General features: G+C 35.2%; 1 protein-coding gene across 1 annotated transcript; it reads right to left on the reverse strand.

Moving 5' to 3' along the window:
• Positions 1-252: 252 nt before the first annotated feature.
• Positions 253-1628, reverse strand: LOC114385987 (endo-1,3;1,4-beta-D-glucanase-like). The gene is made up of 4 exons (XM_028346008.1): positions 1484-1628; positions 1329-1350; positions 572-698; positions 253-360 (listed from the first exon to the last, which is right to left on the reverse strand). The coding sequence occupies exons 1-4, from the start codon at positions 1626-1628 to the stop codon at positions 253-255; spliced, it is 402 nt and encodes a 133-aa protein (XP_028201809.1).
• Positions 1629-12602: the final 10974 nt, after the last annotated feature.

Consider the following 12602-nt stretch of genomic DNA (forward strand, 5'->3'; position numbering starts at 1 on the left):
ACAATGATATAATATATCCTACGAAGTTGAATGAGTATCTAAGAGTAGAAGAAGTTGCGTATTAGATTTTCAAGTAACATCAATCTTACATATGTTTGAATAGCGCATTTGATGTTTCAAAGTTTCCAAGAACCACACCAAATGGGTTCTCATATGCAGCCAAACCTATGGTAGCTAGCTGAAATAGAAAAAAGTTGTCCTTAATGAAGTGATGAAGCAGTCTCCAATAAAAGAGCTTATGCAGTATCCTCACTAGCTCTTGTCACCCCATTCACCAAAAAAGGTGATAGCCCCAATAGCCATCATACCTTTACTTTTCAAAGCTTCAATTATGGATTTTGCAACTTCAAATCCTTTGTCCTATTAATATAATATGAAAGCATCAAAGTTTAAATATTGCCAAAAATTGAGGTTCAATAAAAACAAAAAACAAATATACTTTAAGATAATTAATATATATATATATATATATATATATATATATATATATATATATATATATATATATATATATATATATATATATATATATATATATACAAGAACCAGTTATCATAAAACAAGAACTAACTGTGCCATGATCTTTTAACCAAACAGGGATGGACCTGCTAGCATTCTTAGGATTATAGGGATCACCATGTAAGAAGTCAGGAACAACCACATAATAACCAGCAGCTGCAACCTTGTCTACAATATTCCTTAACATCATAGAGAACAAACAATATTACTTCCCAGTGGTATACTACATTTGGCATCACAAAAATGGAGAAAAATGAGAAATGGAAAAGAGCAAAGAGAGTAGAATGAAACATCCAAATTCTACTGCTGGCATAATTAATCAAAATCTTAAAAATAATAAAGTAAAAAGGTAGACATCACAATAAAACAAATGATCAGGTACATCACTTATGAAGATAGCATTGCTTTCATGAATCAATCATAAGTCTTTAATTTATAGTAACATGTTGAAATAGATTTTTTTGATTATTTCTCTACCAAAATAAAAAAACCTATCAACATTCAATACAACCCAAAGGTTGTGAGCTAGTGGTTTAAAAAGGACAAAATGTAAAATATATTTTTCAAAATCTCTATAAATATTAATTAATCTATATAGTAATTGCATCCAAGGAAACATAGATTTGGTCCCAAGAAATACACATTGATCTTATCATCATAAGGCACAAGGCCTGAATCATCCAAAAATAAAGAGGAGTTAGAATCAAATATCAAGAGAGGCAAACTACTACGTATCCATTACTTGTAACTTAGAAGCCTACTAAAATACAAAAAAAAAAAAGACATGAGATTTGAGAATTAGCTCATACCTCAAATTTGGTGCTTCATATCCTGCAAAACACATCGAGCACGTTAAGTTAACCAGTTTTTGTTTTTTTTTTCTACTGAAAATGAAACAGGACCTATAGCCCCTTAATCAAGAGAATAAAAGAAAAGATGGGATTTGTGAGGATAGATAGCGTACCATAAATGTCGGAGATGAGAAGAATGGCATTGGAATTAGGGGAACCAGAAAGATAGGAATTGAGACCAGCGAGTTTTTCAACGTGACCAACTCTTGCATTCGGGTTCAAAACTGGTGGGTTTGAGTAACACTCAGGTCGTGACATTGTTGCTTTCCATAGATGTTTAATTTCTCAAGAACACTTCTTTCCTTCACTTAGAAGAAGCGGCAACGAAGGGACCTAGAAGCGAGGAGAAGCAGTAGTGGTGACAACAAGAGGTGGCGGTGGTGCTACCATAGAGCGCGACCACTCTCACTTCGATGTTGGTGTAGATCTAAGAATATGATGGTTTGTTTCTAGAGATAGAGAAGAGAAAGAGGTAGAGAGAGAGAGAGATGGCACATCACCCGGAGTTGGGGTCAACACAGGAGTAGAGATGGCACCGGTAGAGCTTCTGTCAACACGACATTGATTAGCGAATGAAGGAGGGATTAGGAGATGAAAAGGCACGTACGCGCCGCAAGTCATTTTTTAATTTTAATTAAACCAATTAAAGACGGTGTCCCTAAAATCACCGTCCTTGTCTCTCAACGTTTCAAAGACGGTGGATATCCTCACCATCTTAAATCCTTTTAAATAAAATAATTTATTTTACAAAATAAATATCACTGAGCTTTCTACAACGGTGTTGCAGTACCTGTCATTGAACAAGTAATTTTAAGATGGGTTTCAATAGTACTGTCTTCGTATAGCAGCTTCAAATTATGAAAATGCCACCGCATATATTTTTAAGACGTTTGCGTTATGACCGTCGTAAAAACTGCATCGTGGAAAACCCTTTTTTTAGTAGTGTGTGAGAATCATATGTGTCATACCCTAATTTCGTCCGGGGACCATTGTTTGATGACATGCAACCTTTGTTTGACCGCTTTGAGGTACTTGGCACCCTTTGTTGCATAATACGTGAAGTTCCGAGACATGCCGGAAATCAAAAGGAAGCATTGTTACGCAATCTGTGAAATTCCGTAACATGCCGGAAATCAAAAGGAAGTATTGTTACGCAATCCGTGAGTTTCCGTAACATTTTGAAAGCTAAAAAAGGAGTAATTACATGACCCGTAAGGTTCCGTAACCTTACAGAAAGAAAACAAGTATCGTTACGAAATTCGTAAAGTTTCGTAACGTTACGAAAAAAGAATCACCAAAAAAGCAAAGGGGGTGTATTTAGTAAAAAAGAGGGTGCAAATAGCAACCAGGCCCACTTGGGCCTTCCAGGATGTTCCGCCTTCTAGCTCGCCTGGGCGAGCTGGGTGGCAAGCTCCTCCCTTATTTTCCTATAAATAGAGGGAGGAGTGAAGGTGAAAGGGGTTCAGCCCTTCTGGTACTTCGTAATCACTTAAAATTAGTGAGGAAAATTGTTTCCGTGAAGAAAATCCAAGCCGAGGCCCTTCCATAACGTTTCCATGGGTGATTTCGCGAAGATTTTCAACTGTTATTCGTCGTTCGTTGTTCGTTCTTCGTTGTTCTTCGGTCTTCAACCGGTAAGTTCCCGAAATCGAACTTTTCTATTCATTCTATGTACCCTTAGTGGTCCCCATTTGTTTCACGTACTTTTATTATCGTTTCATTTACTTTCCGTACCCCCTTTTGACGTGCTTTAGTCATTTACTTAAGTCATTTTCTAGCCTAATCAAAAAATAAAATAAATTTCCACCGATCATTTGATTTGTAATATCCGTTAATTTCTGTTAAAATGAAATCCGACCGTTCGGTCACGCCGTAACCACGTTGGAAACCAAAAAGAGGTAAAATAATAATATAATAATCAAAAAATATCTTTTAGTAAAATAAACCAAAAAAAATCAATCGGACATTTCTCTTTGGGATTTCTCTTTCTTAATTGAATTGACTAATAACTAAAGTGAAACTAAGACTAAAATCAACTCGCAAAGTCAAGATCGTCCGCAAAAAAATCACTAAAAAGGATTTTAAGGTTCGATACCTCAGTTTTTCTCACCAAGTAAAAATGGGTCATTTTAAGGTCCAACGCCTTAAAAAGGCCTCCTTCCAAGTAAAAAGAATCGCTTGATTCGCCCTTTTGAATGAACTACGTAGGTCTGATTTCCTCTTCGATGGAGGGTACGTAGGAGCAAGAGCCCCGCTTTTGTCGACCTCAAAAAATAAAAAGAAATAAAGTTTAGGTACACAATTTCACACAATTCTAAAATTAAGGCTGTTGTCCTTTGGGACAAACGTGAGAGGTGCTAATACCTTCCTCAAACGTAAATACAACTCCCAAATCTGGAATATTCTTCATGACCGGGTTCCTTCCGTTTTTCCGACGTTTTCCACAAATAAACGTTGGTGGCAACTCCGCGCATTTTCCTCCTTTGTTAGATGCACCCGCAAAAGGGTAGGTTGCGACAATATGTTTCAAGATTCTATTAATTTTCTATAATTGTTGATCTTCATCTTGAGAATCCTTAAGACTTACATATGGTATCATAACATCTATTATGAAATTTATAATTTTCTAAAAATGATTTATTTTCACCTAATTACTTGTAAACCCTAATCATGAATTTAGGAATTTTCTTTCCACTGCATTTGTGTATGAAAATAAAATGATTTATTTTCTCCCAATTGTCCATCGATCATTGCATCATCTCTTGCGATGGACGATGAATTGATACTTGCAATTATTTTATTAAGAATTGTTATGATATATTACAATAAATTAATGGATCACTGAATGAATTTAACAAGTGATGTTTTTTGTCATTATGAATAACATGTACGTACGTATCAGAATTTCTTTTCAAATCAAGATGCTTTCAATTGCATTTGAATAGCCTATAAAACTTTTGGAAAATTTTCAAAATGAAAGAAAGGAAAAGCATATCCTGTGCGTGTGTTTATATTATAGAAAAGTGTTTTGGATGAATGTGATTGAAAGCAAAATGTGTGATTTGCACATGGCAATTATGAATTACAATGCTCCAAATGATGGGTAGCCGCATATGTACGTGTAGACCATGTTGCCTTTTTAAATTAAGTGTATGATGGATTTGTTAGTCATCAAAGTGACCAAATATATAAGGTTATTTAATTTCAAATTAATGATTATTTCAATTATTCCAAGAATAATTGATGCTAAATTATATGATTATTGGTTTATGGGTACATTGAAATTCATTGTTATTAGACATTTATGGATCGTCTAAAGGTTGATTAGTTGTTCTTATAATCAATGAATATAATTATGGGTAATTTGTGTGTACCATTGGTTTATTTATATACCCAAAGGTAGTAGGTACTAATAATTGTGTGTACCATTGGTTTCATTAGCATCATCATGTTTGTAAGTTGTGTGTTGATGTATCACCCAAAGGAGAACTTCAATATACATTGATTATTATCTGAATGAATTATATGTATGACATGTGTTTTATGTCTCAAAATGTTTATGTGAATTTTATTATGCAATACATGTTCCTAATTCACTAAAGTCTCATGTATCATCTATGCTAATGTTTAATGGGCTTAACTTCCTTGATTGGAATGAACAAGTCCAATCTTGCCTTGATGTAATGGATCTTGATCTTGCTATAGTGGAAGAGAAACCTACTGCTATTATTGATTATAGTAACAATGAAGAGAAAATCCATTATAAATCTTGGGAAACATCTAATACACTTAGCCTAATGTTCATGAGAATGATTGTTGCAGACAATATTAAGATAATTCTCCCTAAGATCGATAGTGCTAAAGAGTTTATGGGGCTAGTGGAAAATCGCTCTAAAAAACACTTTATATGTTGGTTAAATTGCACATTTTACGTTGGTTATTAATCATCGCCGTAAGCAACGTCGTAGAAAGTCTACACTTTCTACGATAGTTCCATAGAGAACCGTCTTAGAAAAAGATATCATTCTAAGACGGTTTTTAGTTAAAAACCATCTTGGAAGGGTATACTTTCTAAGATGGTTTTTCAGAGAACTGTCTTAGAATGCATTTCTTAAAAAAAAAATATTTTGAGGATTCTAAGATGGTTTTATCAAAAAACTGTCTTAGAATGTAGACATTCTATGATGGTTTTTTAGAGAACCGTATTCGAATGTTCTTTTTTAAAAAAAAATTAAAAATTTCCCCTATACTTGTCCCTAAACTCAAACAACTACAAAAACATACAGTAAATGTTTTCATTCCAACAATACTTCTTCAAAAATGCTAATACATGTACTAAAGACAAGACACCATTAAAAAGAAAAAAAAAAGCATTAGAAAGTGTAACAGTTCATTCAATTGTGATCTCTATTCTTAATTTAAATTTTTTTCTATTTATTAATTTACTCAAACTCACATAGAATCATGAATTAAGTACCGAGTTCACGAGTTCAAGAGTAATGAACCGGACCCATAATCTCAACTGTTGAAATTTGAACAAATATTATTCAAAGTTTCTGACTTCATGGAAATAAACACCCCACCAGATGCAAGGAGCAAGTAACTAAATAATTGATATAATCATTTGTGAGAGAAACACCAACATTTTTTGACTTAAGAAATATCTTTTCATTGAGAAGCCAAATAAAACTTCTATAGAAACGTGTCAAAACAGAAAGTGTGATGCATGATAAAACCTCAACTTAGAAACATCAAGGAAGCAGGTTATAATAATAGCAGTTGGTGAATGTTGTAAATAAGTGGTTGACTTGTGATATATACTACAACACAAATTAGCAGCAATGCATCTCAGAAAAAATGCAAGCTTGAATTCAAATGTGGGACGGGTAAGAACTAAGAACCCCCTGGTCCCACCATAAATTAATAGCAGGAAGAAAAAGAAGATGGGTTCTAATGTTGTTGTTGGATCAAGTGGCCTCATAATAATTAAGAAGGGGGGGTTGAATTAATTATTAATGTGTCTTGACTAATTAAAAATTAATCCTTCTTAATGTTACTAGATTCAACTAGGCTTTTATTACTAAGTTAAGAAAGTAAAGAAAAGAAACATAAACTTAACCAAAAGTAAAAGCGGCAATTAAAAGTACACAACAGAAATTAAATAGTGTAGGGAAAAAGAAGACAAACACAAGATTTATACAGGTTCGGCAACAACCCGTGCCTACATCCAGTCCCCAAGCAACCAACGGTTCTTGAGATACAACCTTGTAAAATCCTTTACAAGCGAAAGATCCACAAGGGATGTACCCTCCCTTGTTCTCTTTGAACAACAAAGTGGATGTACCCTCCACTTGAATTGATCCACAAGAGATGTACCCTCTCTTGTTCTTAGTATAACAACACAAGTAGATGTACCCTCTACTTGTACCACAAAGGATGTACCCTCCAATGTGTTAAGACAAAGAATTCTCAGGCAGTTAGTCCTTTGAATCTTTGTAAGGGGAAACAAAAGATATCTCAGGCGGTTAGTTCTTTGAAATCTTTTGTTTAAGGGGAAGAGAAGAATCAAAAGAATTCTCAGGCAGTTAGTCCTTTGAATTCTCTTGGAAGAGGGAGAAGGGAGACACAAAAGAACTTAGGCGGTTAGTCCTTCGATTCTTTTGGCAGGAGGAAGAAGTGAATGAAGAAAAAAAAATAGCACAAGTTTTTTGTCAATGAACTTTTCTTGAAAGAGAAAGTATGGAACAAAAACTTTTAGAAAGATGAATCAGAAAGTTCTGTAAAAATCGTTATTGAAATTCATGCCATGGTCACATATTTATAATCATTTGATGACTCAAGTTAAAGTTTGTGACTCTTGGAAATTTCTTTAAAACTAGTCACCTTTTAAAAATTGTGACTCTTTTGAAAACTAGTCAATTAAAAAGTTGTGACTTTTGAAAAAAATCTTCAGAAACAAGTCACTTTAAGAATTGTGACTTTTGGAAATTTATTTTTTGAAATCAGTCACTGGTAATCGATTACCATCAAGGTGTAATCGATTACACATCAACAAATGTGACTCTTCATGTTTAAATTTGAAAATCAAAACGTTTAGAAACTATGGTAATCAATTACAAGTATTGTGTAATCGATTACACAAGTTTAAAATGATTTGAAAATGTTTTATCACTAGTTGTGACTCTTGAAATTTGAAATCTAACATTTTAAAACATTGGTAATCGATTACACGATTATGGTAATCGATTATAGCTTTGTAAATCAGTTTTGAAAACAATGATGGCTACTGGTAATCGATTACTACCTTATGGTAATCGATTACCAGAGAGTAAAACTCTTCGGTAAAATATTTTGTGAAAAATTCTTGTGCTACTCAATGTTTTGAAAAACTTTTTTAGTACTTATCTTGATAGAGTCTTCTCTTGATTCTTTAATCTTGAGTCTTGAATCTTGATCTTGATTATTCTTGAATCTTGATTCTTGAAACTTGATTGAATCTTGAAATTTGATTATTCTTGAATCTTGATTCTTTGAAACTTGATTCATGAAACTTTTTGACTCCTGATTCTTTGGAACTTGCTTTACTCTTGATTCTTTGGCATCATCAAAATAATCTTGGAAGTCATTACTTCCACAGTTCTATGGCATACCTGTTGAAGGAGGCATTTCGTGTTGAAAGAGCAACAAGAATTTCCCCTGCAACAACAAGAACAAACGCGACCGAGAATGAAAGTGTGTTAGTGGGTGTCATACCCTAATTTCGTCCTGGGACAATTGGTTGTCAACACGCGGACCTTTGCTGACCAAATTGAGATGCTTAACACTTATTGCCGCATAATCCGTAAAGTTTCGCTACATATTGGAAGGAAATCAGCCAAAAACATAAAATGGGGGGGGGGGGTGAACTGATCAATTTAAGGGGGTGTACCTATCCCTGGGCCCATCTGGAATATTTTGGAGGGAGGTTGCTTCAGGTGGAAGCTACCTAGCTCGCCTGGGCAAGCTGGGCGGCAACCACCTCCCTCATTTTTGCTATAAAATGGAGTTTGGGGTTGAGGGGAAGGGGTTCAACACTTTGGGAATTTGGTTTTCACTTAAAATTAGTGAGGAGAAGAAGAAAGAAGGAAAAAATCCAAGCCGAGGTGCTTCCGTAACGCTTCCGTGACATTTCCATGATCAATTCCATGGACGTTCTTCACCGTTCTTCGTTCGTTCTTCATCGTTCATCGATCTTCAACCAGTTAGTTTTTGAGTTTGAAGCTTTGAATTCATTCTATGCACCCTTAGGGGTCCATTCTTGCTTTGTATGTTTTTATCTTCATTCTTCTACTTTCGATATTCTTTTTCTTTGTTTTAAGTGGGTTTCGACTGATCGTTTAAGTCGTAACCTCACTTAGTTAATGTTTAAATGAATTTGAACCGATCGTTTGTGTTGTAATCTCGTTTAATCGCCTTTAAAATAAAATTCAACTAATCGTTCATGTCGTAACCTCGGTTAAATAAAAAATAATAAAATAAGTGTCAACCGGACATTTTACTTTGAAAGTCCTCTTTAATGAGTTGAGAAATAACCAAGTGAAACTAAGGCTAAAATCAACTCACAAATCAAGCATTTGCCCGCAAAAAGGTCATTTGAAACCATTTCAAGGTCCAACGCCTTAATGGTCCCTTTTTACTTTTATCGGTGAAAATGAACCGTTTAAAAGTCTAAAATCAACACCCTGCATAACTTTCTTACTTTCAAAAGAACTACGTAGGCCTGAGTTCCTCATCGCAATTGTGGATACGTAAGAACAAAAGCCCCGCTTTTGTCAACCCCAAAAATGGAGAGATCGTTAAAGGTCCCATGCCTTAACGTTTCTCTCCTCCCAAAAATGGAGAGATCGTTAAAAGTCCAACACCTTAACGTTTCTCTCCTCCCAAAAATGAAGAGATCGTTAAAGGTCTAACACCTTAACGTTTCTCTCCTTCCAAAAATCAAGAGATCGTTAAAAGTCCAACGCCTTAACGTTTCTCTCCTTCCAAAAATCAAGAGATCATTAAAGGTCCAACGCCTCAATGTTTCTCTCCTCTCAAAACTCAAGAGATTGTTAAAGGTCCAATGCCTTAACGATTCTCTCCTTTCAAAATCAAGAGATCATTCAAAAGGGTCTAGCGCCTTAACGATTCTCTCTTTTCAAAAATCAAAAGATTGTTTAAAAGTCCAAACGCCTTAAACGACTTTTGTTCGGTTAAAATCAATCTTGCGAAAAAAGATAAAAATAATTTAACCAATGTTTAGTTCCTAAAGAACTACAAAGGTCTGATTTCCTCATCACAATTGAGGAATACGTAGGAGCGAGGGAAACACCCTTATCGACCACAAAAAAGTAAAAAACATAAAAAGCCAAAAAGATAAAAAACATAAAAAAGGAAAAATACATAATTTTGAAGTCATGTCTTGCACATTCAATTAGAGACTGCCGTCCCTTGTGACGGGCGCTTGGGGTGCTAATACCTTCCCTGTGCGTAAACAACTCCTGAACCCTCATTTTCAAAATATGCAGACCATCGTCCTTTTGGTTTTTTTGATGTTTTTCTCAAATAAATTTTGGTGGCGACTGCATGCATTTTCCTTCAATGGAAGACGCACATCTTGGCCCCTACGAGAGGCCTTTTCGCGCCCCTGCCAGAGGGCAGGTTACGATAGTGGGTAACAATCAAGGGTATATTTGTATTTTGCAGAACAGATAAACTAGTAGCAATTGTCTCCTAAATTCAGCAACAATAATACAATTAGGCAAGTTCACAAGAAAAAGAACATTTTTCGGTCAATTAAACTGATTTTTTATGGTTTAGTGAAGCCAATTAATTCAATTCACTTCCACCCTCAATATCACTAATGATTGGCTATATAGGGAATTAATGCACACTGGAAAAGAACAAACAAAATGTACATAGATTCAAATTATTCAAATTTTCTTCGGCTTTCTTTTGAATTAGTGATTGTTATACCCTAATTTCATCCAGGGACTATCATTCATTGATCTTTTCAACCTTGCTAGTCGACTTAGGTGTTGAACGCCAGTTACAGTGTAAAATAGATGATCATTTAGAGTTTTGATCAAGAATGTGAAAAATACCAAAAATGAGGGGCAAAAAGGTCTTCTTATTGAGTTTCCTGGATCCTAGCTCACCCAGGCTAACCTATGGCTCGCCTGGGCCCCCAAATTAATTTAGGGTGAAGGAGCCAAGTCGCCTGGGCGAGCTGCAGCTTGCCGGGGCGAGCCAATTACTTCAGGAGTAAGCATCAACTCGCCTGGGCGAGCTGCCATTGCCCCAAGTGCCCATTTTCCTATAATTAGGTGTGCTAGGGAGGCTGAGGGGAGGTTCCAAGGTTCATAAAGTTTAGGGAACTGAGAGAAGAGAGAAAGAAGAAGAAGAAAGAAGAGGAAACAAAGTTGAGGCGCAATCAAATTGTGACCGTGATCATTCCCTACATCGTTTCTTGTTCGGTGTTCTTCGTGCGACCGTTGGTTAGTTTTGTTTTTAGGATTTGAATGTGATCTATGTACCCTTAGGGGTCCCCCTTGTTATTATGTGCACATTCATCTTCTCTATCTATCATCGGCGATCTTGTTTTTCTTTGTAAAGTTCAATCTTAACCGATCACTAGTGTTGTAAAGTTGTCTTAAAAGAGGATCGAAAGTTAGTAAACAAAACCAAGATAAAACCAACTCATAACTAACTTCTTTTTATCAAATATCACTTGAGATCATTTTATGGTCCAACGCCTTAACGACTCTCTCCGCTTTTCAAAATTTAAAACATCGTTTCAAGGTCTAACTCCTTAAACGACCTTTTGTTCGCAATTAAAATCAATCTTTCAAAAACATAAAATCAATTTAACACATAAACTTGTAGACTTAAAGAACTACGTAGGTCTGAATTCCTCATCGCACCTGAGGATACGTAGGAGCAGGGGTAACACCCTTGTTGACGCCAAAAAAATAAAAAATATATAAAAAGGGAAAAGTAAATAATTCTGAAGTCACGTTGCACACACTCAATTAAAGGATACCGTCCCTTGTGACAGGCGCGTGGGGTGCTAATGCCTTCCCCATGCGTAAACAACTCCCGAACCCTTATTTTCAAAATTCACAGACCTCTTTTTGGTTTTTCTAATGTTTTCATCAAATAAATGTTGGTGGCAACTCTCGCGTGTTTTCCTTTTTGGAAGATGCTCCTTTGGCTTTTTGCCCGCTGATCGAGGTCATACCCGAATCAAATAAACATTAAAAATGTAGTATCTAGGAAGTGATCCTAGGTTGTCTCCCAACGAGCAATGGTCAACCAAACATTCATAACAGATAGTAATAAAATAGTAACGAATTGGGGGGGGGTGTTTGTTTTGTAAATTAAACAGCAAGCAAATTCGAATTAAAGAAATAAAAGAATTAAAACATGTTGTTCCCCTTGATTCACAAGCAAGCCTCTTATCCTAGGTTACAAGAATTTATCCCTAAGCAGTTCAACCACTTAATCCAACCCTAAATTAATTTACTAAGCGAAAATTGACATAAGACTGTCATTATGTGATTAAGCAACACATACACCAATTAATCCCTCTCACATGTCCATTAAGCATGAACGAAACTGATCATTAAGCATGAACATAAATTAAGCGCAAAGACAATTAATCAAGCACTAAGCATGCATGGATTAATAGCAACAATACAGAGCAATTGGTGAAGAGAAAAAACTGATCAGAATTCAATAGTAATAACAAAACCTCAAAGAGAGCTGTGCTTGATCCTCAAGAGAAAACAACACTGGAGACTTAGCCTATACCTCATAAAGCAAGTCAGAAGTATATGTACTTCCTGCAACATGGTTAGTGCATTCCGACTCTAAAAAATCAACATCAAGAGGTACAACACCCAGAAAATCAGAACCTGACTCAAATTCAAATTCACTCTCTGCATAAAAATCAAATACAGGATCAAATTCAAACTCAAATTCAAATTCAATGCATAAGGAATGACAAGTATGCAGATCAGATAAAAATGGATGTTTCCTACCATGAAGAACAAAATCAAAATCAAACATATAATCATCAACAATCTGATCAATTATCTCAACACGAAAAACAGAATGATCCTCAGATGGATGTTTCATGGCATCAAGAATGTTAAAATGAACAACAATATCACCAAATTCCATAGACAATGTGCCAGCATAAACATCTATCTT

The sequence above is a fragment of the Glycine soja genome, chromosome 15 (assembly GCF_004193775.1).
Source record: "Glycine soja cultivar W05 chromosome 15, ASM419377v2, whole genome shotgun sequence".
Classification (NCBI taxonomy): domain Eukaryota; kingdom Viridiplantae; phylum Streptophyta; class Magnoliopsida; order Fabales; family Fabaceae; genus Glycine; species Glycine soja.

Excerpts from the sequence above, each read along its gene's own strand:
- LOC114385987 (XM_028346008.1), bottom strand. The coding sequence starts at position 1,628 with ATGTCACGACCTGAGTGTTACTCAAACCCACCAGTTTTGAACCCGAAT. Across the intron at positions 699-1,328 it reads TATGAAGCACCAAATTTGAG|GAATATTGTAGACAAGGTTG; the intron begins GTATGAGCTAAT and ends TATGATGTTAAG. Across the intron at positions 361-571 it reads GGTTAAAAGATCATGGCACA|GACAAAGGATTTGAAGTTGC; the intron begins GTTAGTTCTTGT and ends TTATATTAATAG.